The sequence below is a fragment of the Tympanuchus pallidicinctus genome, unplaced genomic scaffold, assembly GCF_026119805.1.
Source record: "Tympanuchus pallidicinctus isolate F22 unplaced genomic scaffold, pur_lepc_1.0 scaffold1, whole genome shotgun sequence".
Taxonomy (NCBI): Eukaryota; Metazoa; Chordata; class Aves; order Galliformes; family Phasianidae; genus Tympanuchus; species Tympanuchus pallidicinctus.
The window spans coordinates 50,917,818-50,942,562 of NW_026294618.1; the positions used below are offsets into that span (position 1 = coordinate 50,917,818).

Genomic DNA, 24,745 nt, shown 5'->3' on the forward strand with positions numbered 1-24,745 from the left:
TCACCCATACTACAGAGTGAGTACTCAGATGAAGAAACAGATTTCTCTACTCCCTGCATTCCCGAAGGATTCTACATCAATAATTTCATCAGTAGTGTCCTTGCTAAATCAACACTTTTGAGACCTTCCTGTCCTTTAGTGTCTACTTTACATGTCAGGCTCGTTACTCCTTGCTCTTCATGCTGCACTAGATTAGGAAACCAAATGCGATGAAGTGAAATTTTTTTAAAACTTTTTTTTTAAAAAAAAAAACTTTTTTTTTAATCCCCTCAGGATTTCACATTTTTTTTCAGACAGCTATTTCCCCAGTCCAATGTGCTACTGCTAATCGTTGGGTCAGCACCACCCAGGAAGTGGGAATGAGCAAGTCATTCCAGTGAGTCAGTGGGATTTGTTTAGGGGATCATAACCACCAAACAAATTCACTGGGAGCACAACCACAGTGAGAAAACACCCAGGCTTATAATTTGGGTGCTGTAAGTCGTTCTCCCAAATACTGGGATCACAGAGAATTCAACAGCCAGACAAATGAATGTGTCAGAAAGCCCCGTGAAACTTTCGTTGTTGGTTACTCACATCCTCCAGTTTTACTCAGTCACAGCTTTACCTCGTGGGCTATCACCACACAAAAGTAAACTTGTGTAAAGTGATGCATGAATTTATAACAGTGTGTAGTGATTCTGGTGCTACCCCTGTCTAGACTGAAAGCATTCTTTTAAACTTAGCATAGATCACAAAAGTATTCGTGTTAATCACCCCCATTCCAGGCTATTTACACCCAAACTACACTGAGACTTCCATGGCAATGCTGAGCTTTTTACTAGTAAATCACTGTTGCTCTAGGCACAGATTCTGCAGAGACAGAACAAAAAGTTGGTCTCAATCCCAAAGGCTTTACAATCTGATGGCAAGTCCAAGAGATGGCCATCTGACAGATGAACTGAGAGAAACAATGAGTTAGCAAGGTTTTGAACATCCTCGCATTAACTGCTACAGCTTTCTCTGTGCCAAAAAGTTCTCCATTTCATTTTGACGCCTTCCTGTTGGACTTTCTTAACTGAGCTGCATCTGGAAGGTTTGTACCGCGGAATCCACCCATGCATTTTTCCCACAAATACTCTTTTTTTCCCCTCCATATAATAAAACAATTCAGCTTCCTTCCAGAGCTATCCTGAAGACCAGATCCAAACCTCTCTTGGACTCACGAGGGGTCAAGCTGACGGCAGCGGGCTTTGGAGCTGGCTTGGGCAGAGGGATCGTCCAGACCGACATGCTAATTTAGGGTCTGATCCTGCAGGCTTTGATTACACTGAGATTTCATTACAATGACAGAAGTCATTGCACAAGTCAGAGATGGGAAAAATCAATTAGGTCATCCAGTTGTTCTCTGCCAATGTAGGATTGTTCCCTATTGTGCATTTTATTAATGTTATGCCATTATGTCTTTTAAATATTTAAAGCATAAAGACATTATTAAAAATACTGGGATTGGAACGTCAGGAGCTAGTTTACTTTTAAAAAGCACGCACTTTCTCACAGTTTTAACCTACCGTGAGTGAAGCATTTCTCATCGCTCCCTTCTTTTGGTTTATTTAGACTACACAATTATAATCCTCTGTTTGTGATATTAACAGCTTTTGAGAATGCTCGCGATTTTACAGAAGATTAACCTCCCAAACTGAAGTTGACTGAAGAACAAATGGGTTGTGTTAGGAAACATTACACAGAAATGGAACAACTGTCAGATTTGGAAGTTGGAAAAGAGCAGTAACCCAGACACACACACACACACACTTACACATATATATGTGTATATATGTGTGATTTGGGTTATTGCTTCTACATGTGTGCCTCTGCACGTCTTGCCTAATGCATGCTCCCCTCTTAGTTCATACAGGAAAAAAATGTGGGGCAAAGACTGTCACGATTTGGGGTCCTGAGCAGTGCCAAGAATATTGTTAGTGATTAACAAACAGTAATGCGTAGGATTATGCAAGTTCTGTTCAGGGTGAGTGCTGCAGCCACCCAGCCCTCCCCACTTGGAAAGGCGTTGCTTTCACAGATGCCTCAACAGCAGAAGTCTCATCTGTCCGATGCACAACATGAGGAGCACCTGAAAAATAAGGATCTCATGTCTGATACTGAATTTCATTTCCAAATTATGTCTCAGAAGTAATCCATGGCCTTTAATTCTCTACTGTGCTTCCCAAGTTGGGAAGGCAATGACCCTTTTGTTCACTTACACAAACTATTTCCAGTCTAGAGAAGAACAACAAAGGGGGTAGTATTCAGCTGTCCTGTTCACATGGCTACTTCTGTGACCAGAGTGCCGCTGTAAGCAAGCATCCCCTGGGCAAGAGCTGCAGCAGCGAAACACCATACACCATGCTTTGACGAATAGGCTTTATTTATTTATTTATTTATTTATTTATTTATCAGCTTCAGTTTAAAAACAGCTCCGGGCTGATCTTACAGTCACAGATTCAATGAACTAAATGCAGTTCGGTCAAACTGAGGGCTAAGAAATCTCTTGAGTTCCACAACCGATGAGGATCATCAGCTTCTTTTACCCGTTCCACAGACCCAAGCCCTTGGAGGGCTCACGGAGCCTCCCAGGAGCCGCTCCGACTCACCGGTCCCTGTCCCGGCGCTGCGGCTGTCCCTGCCCCGCTCCCGGTCCCACCGCCCCGCAGCTGTGCGGCCCCGCTCGGCCGGGCTGATGTCGGCCTGAACTTTGCCACCGATATCTTCTCGGGATGAGGGACATAAACACGGCACTGCACTCCAGAGCATTGCTCTGGAACGAGCTCCTTCCACACATTTCACTAATATCAGAACTGTCCCCATGCGCACCGGCACGCGGGAGGGCTCAATCTCCAACAAACCCGAACCCAACCCGAGGAGAACGCGCTCTCCCCGTGCCCGCGCAGCCCCTCTGCTCGCTCGGCGCGTTACTTTTATGTTATGCCTCTCCGGCAATCCCACCCCATCCGGCTCAATTATCCTGGATTAGAAAGACTTTTCCTAGAGCCCTTTTCAAAGGGTCCTTCCCACCGCCCTTTAAATCCCCTACATTTTATGATACGGATATTTCACAGCTCCTGGCGGGGCAGCGAGGGGAGAGACCGAGGAACGGAGTTACGCAGCAGCCAGTGCTCGCAGCGCTCGGGGCTTCCGATGCCATCGGCGCCGCTTTATCCGCCGCCCTCTTTACTCCCGGCGATAGCCGCGGAGATAAGGAGCGGAGCGAGAAAGGATTCGGCGAAGTCGACACTTTTCCCCTGCATCAGCCTCACGCCCTTCTTTGCAACCTCCCCCTTCCCCCAGAACAGCGGTCCCTGCCGCAGAGAGGAAACGCGATACCCCTCCGTCCAACAGCGGCTGTGCCCCCGCTGTGCTCTCTGACGGGATCCCGGCGGCGGCTGCGGACGCCCCGGGACACAGCGACTCGGCCCGGCCCCGCGCCCCCACTACCGGCCCCGGCGGGACCGCTGCTCTGCAGTGCCTTGTGTCCTGCCGGAGGGGCTGTCCCGGTCTGCCCCGCACAGGGGCAAATGGCAGAGGAGCATCTAGGCAGAAGCCCTCACTCCAGTCAGGCTGCAGAAGGTTTCAGACCCCACTCCCGCCTCCTCATCCATCTCCATTTAGAGCAGGGATGCGGGAGGACAATTGCCAAAGGGGTGCCGCACTATGTGCTCCGCACTACAAAAAGGCACGGCGCATCTACCCGGCCCCAGCGAGGGAGGCAACTCGTAGGGCACGGGATCCCGGGAAGGACGACGGCGGAGGAGAGGCGAGAGCAGCCCGGTCCCGGCCCACCCCGCCGAGGGAGGCAGTACGACAGCGGGCTCCGCGCCCCCCTCCCGGCCCCGTTGCCGGAGGAGGACGCCCCAAGGGAGCTCCCCATGCCGTGCCGGGCGCCGCGGGCTCGCCTCGTCCCGCCTCGTCCCGCCCCGCCCCGGGGCCGCTCCCCCGGGGCCCCGCTCCGGAGCGGCTGCCGCACGCGGCTCGGCGGGGGCTGCCCGTCGACGGGCGGGGGGGCCCGGCCCACCTGCGCCCCGCGGTTGCTCCGGAGCGGCGGCGGGGCTGGGTCCTCCTCCTGCCCCCCCGGCGCTCCCGCCCTCGCACACTCCTCTCGCACCGCCGTCGGCCCGCCCGGCCTTGTCGGCACCTCGCCCGCCCGCCGCACGCACGGCCGCTCTGCCGCACGCCCACCGGCACCCCCCCACCATGCTGCCGGCATGGACCCCGGCGGCGGCTGCACGGCTCCTCTCGGCTGCTGAGTGCCCTCTGAGGTCCGCCGCAGGTAGCAGCGGGACGGGCGGCGCTGAAGTGGTATAGGAAGAGCAGAGGGGCGAGGAAAATTAATAAATAAATAAAAGAGGAGGGAAAAAAAAAAAAAAAGAAAAAGAAAACGGAAAGAAACGGGGGAAAAAAGCGCAAAAAGCAAAAGAAAAAATAAAAAAGGAAAAAAAAAAAAAAAAAGGCCACCAGCTCAGCCAAGCCTGGCTTTGGACATCGGCGCAGGTATCTGTGCCGCTGTGGTCATCCCGCGCCGCCTCGGTTTTTTTTCGAAAGGAAAGGAAAAAAAAAAAAAACGAACGGAAAGGAGAAGCGGAACTCTCAAAGGGTTACTATGCAATTGCGACTGATTTCTTGGTTTTTTATCGCTTTGAACTTTATGGAATACATTGGCAGCCAGCACGCCTCCAGGGTACGGCGACAGGGAAGAAGTAAGTGCGAAGGGCTTTCTGCTTTGCCGTCCCCGCTCCCCGCGCCGTGCCGCCCACCTGCCCGGGAGCTGCCGCGGTGTTCCCGAGCCCCGCGCTGAGCGGACCTGCGCGCGTTCCGCGGAGTTCGGATGGGACGGAGCGAGGTTCGGTTCTTTCCTATTTTCTATGTCTCCTCACTGGGATGAGCAGCGCCGGCTCCGGGATGAGTTGCGCGTGATCCTCTCCGTCTGCTAAAGGGGAACCTTATTTTCTTAGCGCTTCCCAATGAGAGAACACTGTGCAGGTAACTTTTTGCCGCGATGTCCCGAGAGCCTTCGTCCCCCCTCGATCACATTGCGGTGATCGGAGGAGGCCGCAGAGGGCAGAGCTGGGACCCGCCGGGACTGATCGCCGCCTCATAGCGAGCGGAGTCCCCCGCGGTGTGGCCGCCCTGGCAGCCCCCGGGGCAGCAGCTCTGCCTCGCTCTCCGGGTGATTCCGAGTGGGCTGAATGCATCCTTCCCTCTCGACCGGGCCGCTCCGATGCACGCCGCAGGCAGCCGTGAGGGAGCAGCCCTCAAGATGTACGGCTGCAGCTTCCGGAGGTGGGGGACTCGGAGCTGAAGCGAACGGAGCTAAGCTCCGGCACGGTTCGCCCCACGCTGGGCTCCGAGCGCCGCCGCGCCTCACCGTGCTCCTCTCCGACCCCCGAGGGCAGCGACCGCGGCCGATCGCGTAGGGGAGGCACTTTTTGCACACCTACCGCTCTTATGTCCCCTTCCCCTGACAGCTGCGGACAGCGGGGAAATACGCGGTAGCTTGCGTTTATTCAGCGAGGAGTACATCGAATTACTTCCTCAGGGAGAGGACGCGGGGGCTGATGTTATTATTTTTTGCTCCCCTCCCCTCCCCGGCATGAGTAGCGTTTGAAAGGCTTTTTTGTCCGCTCTGCACACAGGGTCCGATTCACCCGGCGTGCCCCGAAGCGGATGGGGGCCGCAGCACCCCTTCCCCGCTGCGGTGCAGCGAGCGCTCGGGGATCGGATATTGCCTTTGGCACGGGACGGCTCCGCGGTCTCACGCGCTAACCGCTTGCTCCCTTAAGCCCTGGCAGCCGCGGCCCCTCTGCTCCAGGGGCTTCCCGAAGGAGCTCGGCCGAGGGACACTGGAGTCGTACCCCTTGCACCCTCCCCGTGGTCGTTCCACGCACCGTTCTCCGCCGTCGGGGCCTCGCAGCGGGGGGCAGCCCCAGGAGCACCTTGTGCGAGCCGCGCCGTGCCGGACCCAGAGCCGGGCCAGCGGCGACCTCTGCTGTCCTGAGCCGCGGCGGGCAGCCGGCGGCAGGTGCTCGGCTCGGCTCGGCTCTGCTCGTGCAGTCCTACCTGAGTCTTAGCCCCACTCGTTGAGCTGCGTGATTTTAGGGAGCTAGAACTGGAGGTGTTGGCTGAAAATAACAAACAAACAAACAAACAAACAAAAAACAAACCAAAACACCTGGATGGGGCAACGTGGAGAAGGTACTGAGAACTTGCTCGAAGTTTTCTGTTTAAAAGACAAGAGTTAAGCTGAACTCACTGGTGAGCAATTGATGGAAAGAATTGCAGCTAGAGATGGAAAGCTGGCCCTTGGCTTTGTAAGTGAAGGGCCATATGCATCAGAATGTCTCACCGGGATGTGGTTGAGGTCTGGTTGAGGTCCTTAGATCAGGATGGCTGTAAAACATACTGAGGTATCACTGCTGCTTATTGGGTGTGAAGCGAGAATTAGAGCGTGAGTGTTTATGGAAGCTCTTATAAAAGAGGCTTGGGACACTATTTGCACAGATTATTTCAGCTGTAAATATCTGCGGATCTTTGTTAGTGGATGCTGCCACTTGAAAAAGTGACAGAAGTGGTAGAAAAGACACCTGTCTGATGTGTCTATTACATGAAGACTTTCTCTGGATCTCTTGTCTCTTTTCCCCAGTCAGTCTCCTTTAAACGTAAGTCCCAGACCCATTGCTTGGGAAGTGCTTCCAATTTTCCACCCCACCTATGTACTTCAAATGCAGTTTAAACTATTTTCATCAAGCCATGAACCGGTGAACTTCTGTTACTTCACTTTGTTAAATATCCGAGGCCCTATCCTGTGTATTAATACCACCACTTTTTAAGAGAAAAGAATAACAAAGCCTAAAGTGACTAATTTGCAGTATGCAGCACCAAGCTCAGCTCGTGTAAATTGAAACTTCTTTTTTAATTTCCCCCATCAGAAGGGCCTGGTGCTGAGGCATTACTTATTTTGTACCTGTGGACCAAACTCTCATTGAAGTTACAAGTTGGAATATCCAAAATTTCTGTCTCTCTACAAATTGTAAATGTGCTGCTGGAGGAGTAGAAGTAGAGGTGGATCTCATCCGAAGTCAACAGTGGGGTGCGGACAGGGGTTGCGTCCATAAATAGATGCGGCAGACGCAATCAATAAAAGTTCAAAAGCAAACATGCCATTAGCCAAGAGATGTGTGTGTTCGTTCTGATAAGAGCACTTAAGATTAACAAATTGAGTCGCTTGTTGGGGTCCTACAAGAGAGATTAATAAGCAGCAAGTAGAGACTAACATACCACCTTGTAGGAAATTCTGTGTATCTGCCAGTGAGTAGTTTTCTTAGAAAAGAAGTAGGATTAAGTCCACAGTTCCGAAGTGTTTTGGCTCTGCAGACCACCATCGGCCCTCCACACTCAGCACCGACAGTTGTGCACCTTTCTCATTGACCTTTTAACTGCCGGAAATGGAGCAGTGTTTGATGTGGCTCTGCCAGTGACCTCCAGAGCGTTTGCTGTGACCCCATGGACTGTGAACACGCCAAGGGCTAAATTTGGGTATCATCAGAGTAAGCAAAGTGACAGCAGACAGATAGAAAGTCCTGCGCTCGTATCTGTCCTACATCTGGGGGTACAGCTGTCAGCGTGACTTATGGAGCTGCAGTTTGGGTGCAGAGCTGCCACGATGCGCACTGCTGTTGGCTCATGGTGGCCAGTGTTGGCATGGCCTCCTGCCTTTGTCCCAAGAGAAAAAGGAGAAATTACATTACTAGTTAAAATAACATTGTGTTTTGGGAAGTAATTTTTTTTAGCAGTTCACCATCAATATGCATATTTCTAGCACTTGTATGTATGCTTGGGGTCAGCACGGCACGCATAGCGATACAGTACATTCTAAACATAATATAGGGGTTATTACTGATTTTTTTTTAAAGAAATCATTTAATATCTGAGTGCAGTAACGGAGGGCAGAACTTAGCTGAGCAGTAGCCATCAATGAGCTGAATCTGACCTTGGGTGAGATTAAACTGTTCACTGTTAGCTCTCTTTCAGAGTATTTATGTCCGGCTAATGCATTTTTTTTTTGGTGATGGTTGCATCTTTGAATAGTCAGCGTAAATACTTTGCTGTGACAAGTGCGTCTTTTTTTTTTTGTAGTGAAACTATATTTTGTGTTTGTGGATGAGCCCGTTTGTTTCGAAATACTGTGAAATTCTTATGACAGTCATAAGAAGCAAAAGCAGCCATAGAACAGTCTCATTGTACTTTCATAAACTGCGAACAGATTTCATAGCAGTGATATCTTAAATAATCAAATAGGGAAAAAGTTCTACCCCTTACTGAAAGCATTAGAAGAATTATAGGGTAGCTTGCTTGGGTTGTTTTTTTTATAGCTGTGCGTGCGTGTAGACCCGGGCTTGAAACATACCAGCTGCTGGTGGAGCGGCGCGTATCCCAAGAGCGTCGGCGTGTGAGAGTAAGGAACACTACAGATCAGTTCCTATTTCATACCTGACATCTGAAATGGTGACAATTTTCATTTCTTTTCTATCCAGCTTCTGAAGGCATTTCTTAATCTATTTAAAAGTTCTGCTGAACTGTAAATACACGTAATGCCGCCACTTCTTAAAGCCATTGACAGTGTACCAGCAGATATATAAGAAGTCATACTTCTCTTCGCAGACAGAACAAAACATTGCTATTATTAATGTGATGACTTTAGAGCTTGAACCTGCCTCCATAGTTTTCAGTGGAGAAAGTTCCGTGGACTTTCCTGAGCTGCAGAGGGCTCTTTTCAAAGGATCCCAGGAAAGATTTTGACTTTTGAAGGATTCCTGTGCCGGAATACTTGCAAAATATCATTATCCAAATATGTAAGATACCTACATAGGAAAAAAAAACAATGCCCTGTGCCTTTTACAACTCTGACATATCATCTGACTGGGAGGCAACTTCTTTCCTAAGCATATGGAAACGACAGCTATTTTACTACTTTCACTTACTGAGCCAATTGAAGCCAGTGCAGCAAATGCTGAGATGATGTTTTTCTTTTAAGCTTGTTTTCAGTGTATGAAGCCTTTGCAAATCCCTAGTACATTCCTTCTTGTTCAGCTTTTTTGTTTTTAGTCTTTTCTTTTTCTGGAGACAATGGAAATTCTAATAGCAGAAATTGAGCTAGAACTTAGAAATGGGATTTAGTCATTATCTGTTGCTTAGTCCGTTCATTTTGCCTTCCAGTTAATAAAGCAAGCATGCTGTCTGGACTATGGCTCTTACCCACTAACACTAATAAGCTGCCTATCGCTTCATATTCAATCATTTATAGGCAGTGACTAATGGGAAAACTCTCCATTAAAACCATGGGGGTTCCTGAGAACCTTTTTCCCCTACAATAAATTGTCCCATTTGCTCTTGAAATTAATTTAAAAGTTGCGAAAGTCTGGTGAAAGAGATGTAAAACTAATAAGGAATAATATTTTTGTCTCATTTCTAATTTTGGATTCTGAACAATTCAAAAATGCTTTGCCAATTTTTTTTACCAAAATAATTCAGAACAAAGTAATCATATCAGATGAGAAAAAGCAGCTGAAACCATACATGTTTTTAAACAAAAATCTGTCTGCTATTACCACAAACAATGCAGCAGTAAGTATTTGTTCATGCAAAACATGCTCTGGCCCTCAAAAAAAGAAGATCTACTACTTTTTTTTTTTTTTTTTATAAATAATTGAATAACTGGGCTTCTGACAATGGCAGAACAATGACTTACTGGACACTTTATCATAATGAAATCCAATGGGATTTATTAGCAATTGCTTTGGCCATATTTTTGTTGTTAGCAGTTGAAATGAGCAACGCTACTTAAAGAACAAAAAGTACAACTGCGCTGTGGCTATAGAATAGTTGTTGAATAAACATCCTTGTGTTTTGATTTCTAGCTTACGAGCTCTAGATCATGCACTTTAAAGTGTTCACTTTAAACTATTCACTCGCATCATTACAAACAGCTCCCACTCAAGAAAAGGAGCCGCAAAACTTACTCACACAAGGACTAGCTGCAGGGGTTGGAGCCAGGGGGGCCCTGACCTCTGGCTGGAGTGGCACTGTGCTCCTCACATAGTGCAGTATTTTGCTCCCCACAGCAAAGGCATTAACGGGGAAGAACTTAACGGATGCTTGTGGTGATACTGTTAAGCAAAAGTAAAACCCTGAACCACACGTTCTACATGGAGCTATAGTAGCGTCTTGATACAGACATAATTCTTTCAGGTTTCTTGTTGTGTGTCAGCTTCATATCCTGACACGTTTTCCATTGAAACATGAAAGGTTCGAGATGTGGGATTTCAGATGTTGGATGTTTTCTGCAGGGTAAAGCAGATTTTAGGGTGCTGTAAAATAAAACAGGAACTCACTGATGGGTGTTGGAATGGCAATGATGTATGAATTCTGTGGCTTCCTGCAAGGTGCTAGGGTAGAAACAGCAGGGCTCAGATCCAAGAGTGGGGCACAGATGCCTAAGGTATGTCTGGTGCAGGATTGGAACATCTGAGTTCCTTACTTTCAAAGCCCTGCTGAATTGCCACCTCAGCCCTAAAGTGGACAGTTCTCAGGTGGTTTGTTGTTTCTATGTGAGATGTTAGGTTGCCCAGACTGAGCATTCACCTGGCATGGGAGACTTTTGAGCTCAGTGCCCTTCTGACATTTTCTCTTAAAGAAACCATGGGTAAAAAAAGTAATAAATAAATAATACCGAATAATAAAAACAATGAAACAGATTTCTTCCAAAGATAACAAGGGTCTCAATCATCTTGCTGGCGACTGCTTCTGTACACAGAAATATGGTTGTCCCTGTAAGCAGCCCACTGACCCTTTCCTTTTTTGTGCTGCTGGCTGCAGCCAAACCACCTGAGATGACCTGCAAATAAGAGTCAGTTTATTTGGGCAGATCAACTTGAGCTAAAGACATGTGACATAATGTCATTTTCTAACTCCAGGTGAATATTTTTGCAGCTAAGATTTTGGATACATTAAGGGTAATAAGGCTGCACCTTCCTTTGTTTCAAAGAGAGAGGCCTCCTTCACACTGTTAAAGAACATAGGCACGCACGTAGTCTTACAGGTCTGGATACCAGCGCCAGGGCAACAAACACCAAAGATAGCCAAGATATGATACAGTTTCTGGCCCCAGCTAAGAATTCCTTGCTCAGTGTGGTCATTTCTGTTCCCCCCTTTTGGAGCCCCCTATGCTTTCCATGCACTGGAAGGTAACTTGGATGCCTCGCTCGGAGCTGCTAGCACTATTGACACCAAAGCACTGACTGAGGGCATTGCTGCTCAAAGCAGTGATACTCAGGACAGCATAAATCCCTTACTAATCACCAGCTCCTCTGCCCTGCTTCTCTCCAAATAACTCACCAGAGCAGTGATAGTGTTTTGGTGGGAAGTTACAGCAGAGGTAGGCTTTTAATGTGATTCCCTCGTCTTTCATGTGAAGCAAGGAATGATATTCCTTGGAGGAGGGAAGGGGAGGAGGTTCTTCTGTGAACTACAAATGCAGGAGCAACCAGCTGGTGAAAGGAGATTTCCATTGCGTTTCTTGCTAACATTTACAAACATCCACATGAACCAGAGCTACTAAAACCTGACACTTTAATATGTTTACAGAGTTTATGTGTGTTATCAGCACATGTAATACTCCCAACAGGATTTATTACAGGTTCCTTTAGCAACAACATTTTTTATTCATAACAGCTCAAATGGTCAGAGAGGAAAACAGCCAGTTTCTTCAGAGCTTGCCTCCCACACACACTTGCCCTGCATTATTTGATCGCTTGTTCATGAAGATTACAAATATCAGTGTGGGCAAGTGTTTCACAACCTTTTTTTCCTAGAATGTTCATAGTTAATTTCACTACAATTTTTCTTTGCTGCAGAATAAGAGGTTACTTTTTTAATTTTGCTGTCTGTTACACAGATGAATGAAGAATTATTCCCTCAAAATAAACCAAGTGGGACCAAGAGATATTTATTTAACAAGGGAGTCAGAGAATGTTAAGTGCATGTATTTAGCAAATCCGAAGATTACAGAAAGTTTTAGTAAAACACAGAATTAAAAATAATCCACTCAGATAAGACCTTCTTGCAGTGGGCATAGCGTCCGCAGATGTCATAAAATATAAAAGACAGAACTGTAAAAGCAGGAAAGGTAAACAAATTACACAACATGGTAATTTGCAAAGATGTTCAATTTTCTGGTCCAAAATGAGATAACGCATTTGTGGATTAGGCTTCTTCTTTATGAAGAATTGAACAGTTAATGAGTTTCAGAGTTGAGTGTGTATTAAAACTGAACCTGGAATTTTGCATGAGAGCACAGAACTTTGTAACTTGTGCTGCACCCTGGACAAGCATTTTTATGCCCAACGCCCAGCTTTTAGGGCTAAAACATCTTAAAAGTGCTATTTAATACATCCACTGAGGGAAAGCTTCAGTGGTGTAAGAATTTATCAGTAGGATTCAGGTGTATGTTACTATCAGCAAGAGGACATCCATATAACTGCGGAGGTTACATGTTATTTTCTAAGACCAAAGTTATTCTGAGAAACAAATTAAATATAAAAACAAATTCCCCTGGAAAGATAGCGGACAAAAGTATTTCCATTTCTCTTTTGATATCATTTATTTCTGCCAACAACATACAAAATTGGTATGATTTGAGAATGTTGATTTTCTTCCACAAATGGATACCACGAACTTTCTTCTCAGTAACTCACTTAGATGTTAATTGTACTCTAAAAAATACATCTTCTTTCAGATGTCCCAGGACAAGTAAGCTGTTACATTTGTATCTCTGAATTAAATATATTTTGAGAAATAGCATAACAAATGGTAAAGTATGTTAAAGTTATGTGGTCTCTTAAAGGTCCCCTAAAGGTCTTAAAGCTCCCCTAACGTGAAAATTATGGAACAGATTTCACATAGGCTTTCCTTTGCAATGTTTCTATGTGCTATGTCTGGATGCTGATGAACAATTTTCACAGAGGTTAGAAGCCTGGGTTGTGGGTCTTATTCCTATTTGCTGGGATCTGGCTCTGCACAAAAGGAAATGAGAATTGTACCTGACCAAGATGAGAACAGGCTGCTGTTCTCCTCCTTCTGAAGTAATACTTTCCAGCTAACAGGAAAGTCCACTTCTTCCTCATTGTAAATTACAGCTGAGTCCAGATAAAATAGATTAATCAAATGAATTGTATTCTCTTGCATTGTCCAGCTTTATTGATTATGTAAAAAAAGTAGCATACAAATCATTACTACCACTAAAAGACCACTGAGCATTACAAAAGTCAATCCATAATCCTCTCTGAAACCTTGCATAACATGTTGAAAATCAGTTATTTATTTATGGAACTACTTGGTTGACCCTTTCCTCCTTGTTCTCCAACTACCTGCGACTACTGTTGTGAGCATCAAAAAGGGCCTCAGTTTTTTATCTGGGGAATGCAGAGAGCTTTGACACATCTTATCCAAAATAGATCAGCCACAAAAAATTGCAGTATTACATATAAGAGAGCTTATTCAGAAGAATCTTCCATCTCATGCTTTCTGGCTCCCAGTTCTCTATTTTATGCATTTTATTCCCTGGAATCACACAGACCTACAGCTGTCATCCTTGAGCTGGAAAAACCCTTAACACACTGTTTGCCTATGATCTGCTAAAAAGATCTTTTCGACCATTAGCACACATAGCATTCAACAGAAATGTCAAAAAAAAAAAAAAAAAAAAAAAAAAAAAAAGAAAAAAAGAAAAAAAGAAAAAAAATAAGAAAGAAAAAAACCAACTATATACTTATCAGATAAAGTAGGGATGGTGTTTAAAACTGTTTGCAAAATGTTAGCAAAATCCATTATTTTGATTGAAACTATTTATACATGCTCGTACATTTAGCCAACTCTTCTTCTCTTCGTAGCTGTACATTCATATTTTAATCTACCTATATGCATACAAACTCATGTAGACACAAGCAAGAATTAAAGGTCTTCTTAACACATTCTTAAAGTATTTTTACTTTGAAATTATTTTAAAATAAAATAAAAGGGTCAGTCACCCCAAGCACAAAAGGTGTAGTTTTAAAATCCTTTTGATGCATCTGAAAACTTGTCTTCTACTCTTTTTATGGTCTGTTTGGTCACAGAAAACAAAATCTTTTAAATCAAACACTCAACTAGAACAAAAATAATTGGTTTGGAAGTTTGGTATGGGAGCCTCTTTTTGTTTAGCATAAAACTACACCAGGAATTTAAACGGAGCCTTCCTTCTTTGGTGGTATATAGGTGAAAGCTATCTGGCTTTTTGTAAGGCATCTATGAGCTGGTTGGGAATTTTAGCCAGTGAGGGGAAAAACAATGTTGAGGTGAGCTGTGGGCAGGTGAGATGGGTAGTGCTGGAGAAGGGTCTTTGTGTTCTACATAGCAACTGAACAGCACTGTTGCTAACATTATTTGGGGATGTCCGTGAGTATATGTGTCTGTGTAAGTGCTGAGGGAACAGCAGGGAGTAGTACTTTTTGTGTCATTTATGAGAGAAGTGTGATGATCATAAGTCACATGGCAGGTTTTCAGTTAGGGTCTTGGCCTTGTTTTTATTGGGAGTTGGTTTAAGCAGAATAAACATCCCATAAAGATTACGGGATTGATTCTGTTTCTAGTTGCAACTAGAGAATAGTTGCAATAGTTGCAACTATTGTCAGGAAGCAAACAGATCGAGGAGCACTACCAACATAAAATTTGGATATTGTCAGACTACAGCTTAGATATTTATATAGGCTATTGAAAAAAAAAAAATCCCAAAACCATGATGGTGGGGGATTTTTGTTCTCACTCAGCGAGGAAAGGAGCAGCAATGCAATCTGTACTTTTCTTCATGAGGTGCTGGTAGAGGTCATGAGGCTTCTCCACCCTCTTTTGTCAACGTACAGCTGCAATTTGCCATTTAGAAGTGTGGGAGGAATCCTTTCACTGTTTTCTCCATACTGTATTTTTTCACTTTGTTCAGCACTCATGAGTTTTCTCCTACTCTGTTATCTCCTCAGCTACAATTGCCAGGCTTCCCACTTCCTTCTCTTACTATATCTATGAATTTGGTTACTATTTCTCAAAGTAGTCACTGAAGTAATTCGCAGAATGAAAACATCCACCATGCCAGGCCAGCATGGACAGTGGATAGCTAAAAGAGAGGGAACATTCTCTCATGCCCAGTTAGTAACTATGAGCAAGTCTCCCTCTCACCATTCCCTTTTAATGTAAAGCCACAGTTTATTGCATCTTGTGGTTCTGAGCACAGGGTCTTGAGGAAAAATGGTGAAAAGGGAACAAATGCCACTGAGCCATGGTATGGTGGTATTGATGCTAGCAGTGGATTTCTGGGTGAGGAAAAAAAAAAAGTAGTGAATGACTCCTTTGATTTACAAAGCCACATTGTAAAAATAAGCTATGAATCTCTGTGTGTACACAAAGATGCAAATTCGTGGAGCAATTGTCAAACATAGTCTGGTAGAAAAATAATAAGTGAGCTGGAAGAGTTTGTGTGCTTTAATGAAATACATAGCCCTGAGGGCTATTAAGTGCAAAAGCGTGAAAGGTCCTGTTTGGAAAGTGGTGAATGTACTAGTTGACATCAAGCATAGCTGGGACTGTTTGATCAAGCACAAGTACCAAAACATTCATCCAGTTTGTCTACTGATCTCCAAGAAGTAGGGAGGGACCCTTCAGAGACCAGCAGAAAAAGTTTACCAGTTGCAAAAATATCTGGAGGAAGGGAAAGGGAGGTCTTCCCCTTAATGTTCTCAAAAATGTTTCCCCAAAACATTGTCAGAGTGTGCTACTGAGTGCTCAGATACCAGAATAACTGGTCTCAGTTTAGCAGGAAATTCTCCTTCTCAGATGCAGAATGGATTGGCAGTGGAGTTTGACAGTCAAACTGCAATATGTTGCACTCCTTGAGCAATTCCCAGCTTTCGTAATGCCTGATCATCCTAACTTTCTGTATGCCAAGCCCTTTCTTCGACACACTGAATTCCTCAAAGCTCTGCACATCTCTATTCTCTCTTGTGACAGCAGTTGAATAATGTCTACAGATGGAAATATCTCCTCCTCTTGGCTTGCTATAGAACAGTAACCCCTTCCCCCAGTACACTCAGTCTAAGTGAATTTACAGAGTTAGTCTGACAGTTTCTGAAACAGAAAACCTCTGGTTAGTGACACAACCCAAGCACTGCTCTCCATATGGGCGGGCCAGTGCTTCTTGCTTCTCGTTAAGATGGACTCCCTCTGATGACGTGGGAATGGAAGAGATACCACACCCCATCCAGCCGTCGGCCTCTTGCTGAGACAGCTGTCATGTCTGCCAGTTCTTCCTGAAGGTTTTACAACATGGACAGTTTCAAACAAACATCAGATGAAAGCAATTTTGAGTCTAAACCAAGTGCAGCCAGGTTTGTATCGGTGATTTATTGGTGAAAATCATAATCTCCTATTACCTACTGCATGAGCTATCCAGTTCTTTGGCTTCCAGCCATTTTTAGGGCCTGATTCTGCTCTTATTGAAATTAATGGGAGGTTTTATCACTGATTTCAATAGGAGGCCTTTAACTTTCCAGTATTCTGTCCACAGAGGCTTGAAGTGCTTCCAGATTTCCATCACAGTCTGCGGTTCTCCTCTTTAAGTAAATTGGAAATTAACAGATTGCCTGGGCCCACACCTTTGGATAAAGGAGAGCTATAGATCTGATTCAGCTCTCACTCACAGACCAGTTTCATACCTCAGTAGAGTTACTCCTGATTTATACTGGCAGGGGAGTGAGGTCCAATGTTCCTTATGCCTGGGTCATTGCCAACAGAACATGGAGAGAATTCCAGTCACTTGTTATCCCTTTCCCTGCACCTCTCAAACGCAGCGTATGCATACATATATATGTGGATATATTAGAATCATCTGGACTCTTTTAAGTTATTCACCATTGAAACTGACTTCAAATTCAAATTTTAAAGTTGAAATAACAAAGAAGGAAAAAAGAGCCAGAAGGGAGCCAGCTGCAAGGGTACTCACAATTTTCATCAGTCTACAGGACACTCCTAATAACATATTTTACTACTTTGTAGTGAACTTTCTTTGCTTCTGCCATAAATATATTCCCTGTGCTGTAAATGAATAGCTTGCAAGCTCAGTAAAGTTAATATAAAAGAATAAATCTTAACTACCTAATGTCAGGTCGGAAATATAAATCTTATCTAATATGCCAGGTCAGAAGGAAAGAATACTTTTAGCTGAAAATAGCAAATACTTTCCAGTGCAGAGTAGGAACTTATTTTTCTCTTTAAAAAAAGTATGCTGCCCCTAATAAGATGAGTTGAACAGTCTCTTTTTAGAATCTCCACAAGAAAAATAAACACACAGAGCAGAGTTAATTTATAAAATGCTCCAAAGTTTATTTTGGCAGAACAGTTTTAGGCAGTGAGATTTCTCTCCCTCTCGCACTTGCATTCATACACACACATATTCACATACACACACATTCACATACACACACACACACACATCTCAAAATCAGGGCAGGGCCTTACAATGGCAAATACTACAGAAAACTATTGGATCTGGACAAATTCGCAGATCCTTATTCAGGCTAAGCTCTCATTTTAAAATTAATGGATTTTTTTTCCAAAGTAAGACAACAACTCTCTGAGGTTTTCTGTGACCTACTGTGTGACAGAGAGAGATAACAAGCTGCGCAAGTGCCTCTTGCCTCAGGTTCTACCAGAGACAGGGCAAGCGGTACAGCTTTCATCCCCTCCTCCTGCTGTCAGGGCCCCATGCATCGAGCATTTGTCTGCCACATGGGTCCTTCCCTGGGGCCACATGCTCTCCTTGCTTCACAGGACTCCTGCTCCTCCTTCACACCTCCTTCACATGAACAGCTCTGGTTCTTGAGGCCCGTGTGTGCCTTCCACACTGTGAGGTGCTCGGTACCACCATGTTATAGAAGGCAGATCCTGACTGCTAAAACCCTGCAGAAGAGTGCAACGAGTGGGTTTCTTTTCTTTTTCCTTTCTGGATTCTGGGAAGATGCCAGTAATTTCCAGCATTTGGTCTGACAACTCTTCTACTGTAAATATTTAGAAGAATCCGTTAGAGATTAAACAAAGTGTAAGTAACTGCTCCTAATTGATAGCTCTTATTATTGTTTGCAGCAATAGGCGCTTTACAAATTCATGTGAACATCCTTACCTCTGGGTTACTTGTAGGGAAGGACAAGATGGAAGGCAGCAGGCAGAACACAGTGTAATTTGAGCATCAGTGTGTTATCATTATAAATAATCAGTGCAGAGACAGCATTCTCTAATGTGTGCACCCTCCTCACAAATCTTCAGGACAGCAATGGGCAGAGTATGCTAAGGAAGTGTCCGAACTGATGTGTTTTAACTGATCTGTATCAGGCTGCAAAAGTACTCAAAGTCCTAGTTTGGACTTTTTTGCCTTTCTGTTTTCTGCCCCCTCAAAACAAACAAAAATACACAACAAAGCATCACTAACGAAAATGCGCAACTCCAAACTCTCTCCTAAGCCTACTTTCATCAGAAACAGACTTTGCACTATTATCACATGATAAAGGGGAAAAGATGAGCACTTCTCTGGTGGAATATATAACTTTCATTATCTAAAATTCCTCTGATTGCAATGTCTGAAGTGTTTACTGTGCAGTGTGATACTGGAAGTAGGTAAGGTTGTTCGTGGGCTGATAATAAAATTCTTAAGAAGTAATGCTGGCAGAAATAACTTTCCAGTGGACTCAGAATTGAGAATTAAAAGGGCCACATTTACAGCCTTCTGAGATGAATGAAGATGCATAGGTGCACCTAGAGTCTAGCCAGTTTTTTTCTTTTTTTTTTTTTTTTTTTTTCCTGAAAAAATATATGACATGCTTGGAACACAGTTAACAGCAGGTATATTTCTGTGACATGCATAGCACTGCAAGATTTTGTGTTCCAAGAAAGGCTGGTGTTACTGTTATTTTTTTTCCTCATTTTAATTACATTATATATATACATATATATTGGGATTTTGCAGTGAGAAGTGTATGCTGGTTCCAAGACAGAAGGGGCAAAAATGGATTACAAAGTTTGACTCCAGTTTCCTCCTTGTTGGGTCCTGCAAGAAAAAAAAGCCTGCAGCTCATCCAGGCCACTTGTGATGTTTTCCTAGGGTGGTAGTATCTGATACTCAGAAATATGTGGCATGCAAATAGCCCTCTTGGCATTATATATAATTTTTGAAGTTGGCAGCCTCCTTTCATTTTCCCTCTCTCTATCTTAAAGAAAATGTCTAGATATTTTCTGGGAGTTATTTGTTTTATTTGTCAATTCATCTTAAGTTTCATAGTTACATTTGAATTTTCAGACTTTCAGTCATCATTTTCAGTATGCAAGTTTAGAACTTTACTGAAGAGGAGGTAAAAGTGAGCTGGGTAACTGGGAGAGTTAGGTGAGAGCTGCTGAGCAAGAGCATACTGGCTCACTGGATGTTCCCATTACTTATTTTTGTCTCTTACGGAATCACAGGCTTCAACATCACAGCAGAGAAGAAGGGTGAAACTTGTTAAAGTAAACATGTATCCTGCACGTTGCCTAGAGAGTGAAAAGGAGAAGATACAGTGCTTGTGTTGATCTGAAGTAAGCCTCCACAAGTTAAATAAAAGGGGATGCATCAAAATAAGTAATTAACATCCCCCTTGCAGAGGATATTGGACTGGTGTCTAGACAGATGAAGGTGATGTTTGCTCCAGATATTCCTCTGTGCAGTTGACTAGTACCCAGCACAAATTAAGCAATGTGTTGTTTGTGTATGTTCACAAGCATAAGATGCACTTGAAGTACAGGTGGAGATGTGTTTGACTCTGGTGGATGCAGTGCATTTTTCCAAGTGTTGCTGAGGCAAGGCCGTCTCTGACTGAAATCATTTCTGGCTGAAATCAGTAGCAATCTCTCAGAGAATGACTGCTGTAGAGTAGGTCTTGGATGGAGCACTGGCCTTTCACTATCACTGGACATCATTCATGTCCAAAAGCAGCAGACAAAAAGCCTTTGTCTGCTATTTGGTGGTTGGTCTGTCTGGGCTTTCAGGTGCTGACGTTTCCTTCCCTCAAGCCATTAGGAGGAGAGAACAAGAGTATTTAGAGTTTCTTGACAGTGGCAAGGATGATGAATGTCAAGTAGCAGGTATGGGGAAACAACTTCTATACTGCCATGTGTGCATATGGAGCTTCGGGATATTAGGCAAAATCAAAGCTTATGCTTTGGAAAAGCTCTGGAAGGGCAGACTAGATGGTCTCTTCAAGCAAGAGGTACATGAGTAAGGAGTGTTTCTAAGCTAGTGGGCTTGGATAGCTGAAAGCAAATGGAGTTGTTCTGCACAGAGCTCGTCTAAGCAACTGTGGATCTGAAACTGGAGCCAATTTTTGAATTTCTGTCAGGAGAAAAAGCTTATTTTCTGACACATGTTGATATTGTAGAATCAAGATGGTCCAGAATCTTTTTTACAATTACAGACAGCAAGATTTTTAATAGCATAGTCAGATTAATTTAAGAGTTGAGCTTAGTAACACAAACATCTTTACTAATGCCAGCAGTTCTGTTAACATTCTCCTTATAATAATAGCATTAAGAAACAGAAGTAAGAATGCACCTTTCAAAACCCTTACAAATATCAGTCCATCTTTCATATCTATCCTCTTGAAAGTTTTTCAGTAGACCATTGCCATCAGTTTATGAAAAGCATGAAAGAGGCAGAGAAAGTATTTTCTAAGTCTAGTCAACAGTAATGATCTCATTTTAAGACACACAGATCACTTACAATTCTTGCTGAAGTCCAGAAGGTCATTCCTCTTTTGTTTGTTTTGGTTATCAAGGAACAAATCTTCCATTGGATAATTTGGCAGGTCTTTGTTGATGTTTGTATTTGACTGACCCAAACAAATAAAGAATTTGATCAATTCCTTTGGCTGTAGGAACTGAAAGCATAAATACCAACAACCAAGCTAATTATTGGACAAAAAAATGGCAGTTCTTGCACAATGTCATCCCTAGGTAGAGGTTTAAGATAATTCAGATGGAGTGAGGCCTAGAAATGCCTGTTGCCTCCAGTGACTACAAAGCCTGATGCCCGAGCTCGAGGGACCTCCTACTCTCCATCTGCAGAAGTGTCAAACCGAACAAGACCCAGAAAGATTCTTGAGAGGACAGGAATGCTGGTTGCCTACAAAAAGGAAAGGCGAATCCCTATATGGGTAGGCACTTTGATTTTCAAAGTTGGGTAGAAACCTTTCAGAAATGGTAAAAAACAGTTGAAAGAGAGAAGAACCCCCAGGACTCCTAGATTCTACTATGGAGAACGCTTCAGTGTCATCCTTGAATGTTCAAGTGCAGCATACACTTTTAATTCTCCATCACTTCAGGGGAATTGCTGGTATATCATCTCCCTTTTGTGATTTGAAGGGCCATTCCTGCTTACCTCACAATGTTATGACCATGATGAAAGTGATTCTCAGAATTTGCTCCACATTACCATATGGTTGGTCATATCATAAGCATATACAACATGAGTGTGAAACACATGACTGAGGATAGGAGGGCATTACAGACACTTAGCCCAATTGTGAATGACTACTCTGCAACCAGTAAGAGCTGAGGTGCTCAGCTTTATATTTCTAGAACAGGAGCCCAGTTTTCTGGGGATGAAAAAGAAGTGCAAAAAGAGAGACTATAAGTATGTAAGTATATAGTGAAGTTCATTTTTCTATTTTTTCCTAAGAGCCATGCTCACTGAGTGGACATGCTGTTTAAGGCAACAGTTTATCCAAGTTGTATATAAGACAGCACCTTAAACACATTTCAGAGATGCTAGTTCGAAGAAGCCAAGTGAGATGCATGCTGTAGTTCAGACAAGACAGGAGCAGTGAATAACTTGGCTTGTTATTCCTTTTGCTTTTTGAGCAAGGAGGAGTATTCCATCATTTCATTCCATTAACACATGAAACAACATTCCATTTTTATATCCCCTTTAAAATACTAATTTATCAGTGCTTTCTTAAATTTCTCAGATACAGAGAATAAACAAACTGAGGAAGAGACCATACTGTTGAAAGATTTTAAATAAATGTTTAGGTTTTGAAAAATGAAAAGGTACTGTTAATTTTCTTTTGTTTTCTCAGTAATTTCATGTGAATGTTAAACTACACTAGACAAGTGGCTAAGATTATGTGAAATTAAAAGGATACTTTCTTGATTTCTTCCCTTCTCTGTCCTGCACAAATATATTGTGGTAAAATCAACAAGTCTCCTACCATCTGTTTGCTTACACTGATGCTTCATCCAGCAGATATGCTACACTGAAACCTTATGAGACATAAAAATCCAATTTTGTTCATAAGGCAACAATGTGGAGTTTGTTTTAACGAAACTGAAGTTTATTTTATTTCTGAAAACTCCTGTGAAGCAAGTAGTTCTCAAATCACAAAGAAAATATTGGATCATCACTCTATATTAAAAATATGGCATTTTTATTTGCTTTTATCCACAATTATTTCACTCTCTTTTTTCTATGTCATCAAAATCAGATTGATGAGTATAATATAACTCACTATGAGTAAGAAAACGATGATATTGCTGATACTATCTGACTAATGCTAACACAGTGCTGAGCCCTCAGAGTGTGCAGCCCCCAGCCAGGGCTCTGACTGTTCGAAAGTGCTCTTCAGATGGGCAGAATTGTACACCTGAGAGCACCACCATGATTCTGTCACTTGCACAGCCTGCAGTGCCTTGCAGACTGTGTTATCTGAGAGATGCTGGGGGTTTTAGGATTAGAGGGCCTGCTGGGTGAGGGTAACATGACCGCCTGCCTAGAAAAAGCACTAGGACCTGGTCAATGGTTCCTTTCTCAGGCGAAATAATTTATGGTTGAGCTGCAGCATACTTTCAGAAAGATGTCTGGCCTCTTATTTGAAGCACACGTGATCGAGATCATATGGCCTCCCCTGAGGCCACTGCAGTTATTAACTATGAAGGTGTCCTGAACTTGGCTTGGATTATGTGATCAAGACTCACTGATTCCTATTTCCAACCACTAATCTGCTGTATCTTACTTCCAATAGCAAATGGTTTTATAGCATCAGATATTTTACAGGCAGCTCCTAATTACAGACTGACTTTTTTCTACCTAGAGAAAGATGGGCTTTTTGAGTGTGCACTTCAGGTGAGGCTGGTTTTGTAGAAAACACTCCACTGATCTAGATACAGATTTTATTGTACGTTTTTATCTCTAAAGCAGGCCTAACTGAAGCTTTAATGTATCTGTTCTCACGCCTGTTTTATACCAGTATAATTCTTCTGGTATTAAACTTTCAGAGAACTGTTCCTTGCCTGTAAAGTCATAATAGAAGAAAGAATTGGAGAAGTATTGGGTTTACCAAAGCATTTTTCCTGTGTTGTGACCAAACAACTGTGTTCCTGACGTAAGAGAATACCACAAAGCTGTGGGCTGAAAGCAGATATCCCAGTGCAAACTGCCTAATGGCTGTACCCTGCCTCCAGCAGCTCTCAGACATGTACAATCAAGATACTTTAAAGCTTAGAAATCTTCAGAGAAGGAAAACAGCAGTGAAATAATTCACTAGCTCTTCTGAATGCCCAGTACTGAACTCTTGCTTCATCCTAGGCACTGGGGTGGCCACATCTCTCGCATGTAGTATAAAGCAGAATGAGGCCAACAGCAATCATGTTGGGTTTTGGTAAGAGCCTAGCAGCTCTACAGGTTTCCCAGATTTATCAGCTATGACTGGTTAGTTCTCAGACAGGCAGTGTATTCCTTTTCCAAACACACGCTGCTGAAGAGTTGCTTCAGTGAAGGAAGGGAAAAATGATATCCCTAATGCTCTCACATCATGGAGCTGGATGTTACTCGATTGCCTTGAAGACCTCAGGATAAGAAGTCCTACAGACTTGCACATACATTTAGAGCATTATTACTACAGCTACTGCTGAGATTAGATTACATCACGTTCCCAGGGTTTTTTCAGGATGATGGAAATCACAACATATTTTGTGATAATCGTATTTTTCTCTCATTTTCACATCAGTGAAAAACACTGTAATCATGTTCCCCAATCTTTTGGCGTTATTCTCCCTTGGTTTCCTTTCAAACACCTCTTTCCAATTTTCTGTGAGCATACCTTTGTTGTACTTTTTTGTTTCCATATGGAGTGTTACATATTATATTAGTATGGAAAATATTACAGAGTAAACAGTGGATTCGAGCTGAAAAGGATACTTAAGAGATTAAGCAACAGGATTTGAGTCTCTCTTTCCAGAACACCATTTTTTTTCTTATTGAAATAGAAGAAATCTGATTTTATTCATAGCAGGGTATAGTTTAGGAATTTCTTGATAAAATCAATAGGTAATCTCAAATTTGAAAATCTTTCTGTTAAAAAAGCACCGAAATTATCATCTTTATTGAGCCTTCTGCAGTAAAGAAACAGAGCTGCTAACTCTAAGCATGGTGGAATCTTACTCCCACATATTATGACAGTGATTTAAAAAGCAAAACCATTAATTTTTAAGAGTTAATAAATTAAAATAATAGCAAACTCTTCTCATAAGCATTTTGAGTTCACATATCTTTTCT

The 24,745-nt window shown here is 43.3% G+C and overlaps 1 protein-coding gene across 1 annotated transcript in view; it reads left to right on the forward strand.

Annotated features, from left to right (window-relative positions):
• The first annotated feature begins 4,162 nt into the window (after window positions 1-4,162).
• RSPO3 (R-spondin 3) overlaps window positions 4,163-24,745 on the forward strand; it is a 59,520-nt gene continuing 38,937 nt past the window's right edge. Inside the window, exon 1 of the mRNA XM_052677915.1 lies at window positions 4,163-4,733. Coding sequence (XP_052533875.1) covers window positions 4,637-4,733 — 97 coding nt within the window. The 5' untranslated portion in view covers window positions 4,163-4,636. The remainder of the gene's footprint in view (window positions 4,734-24,745) is intronic.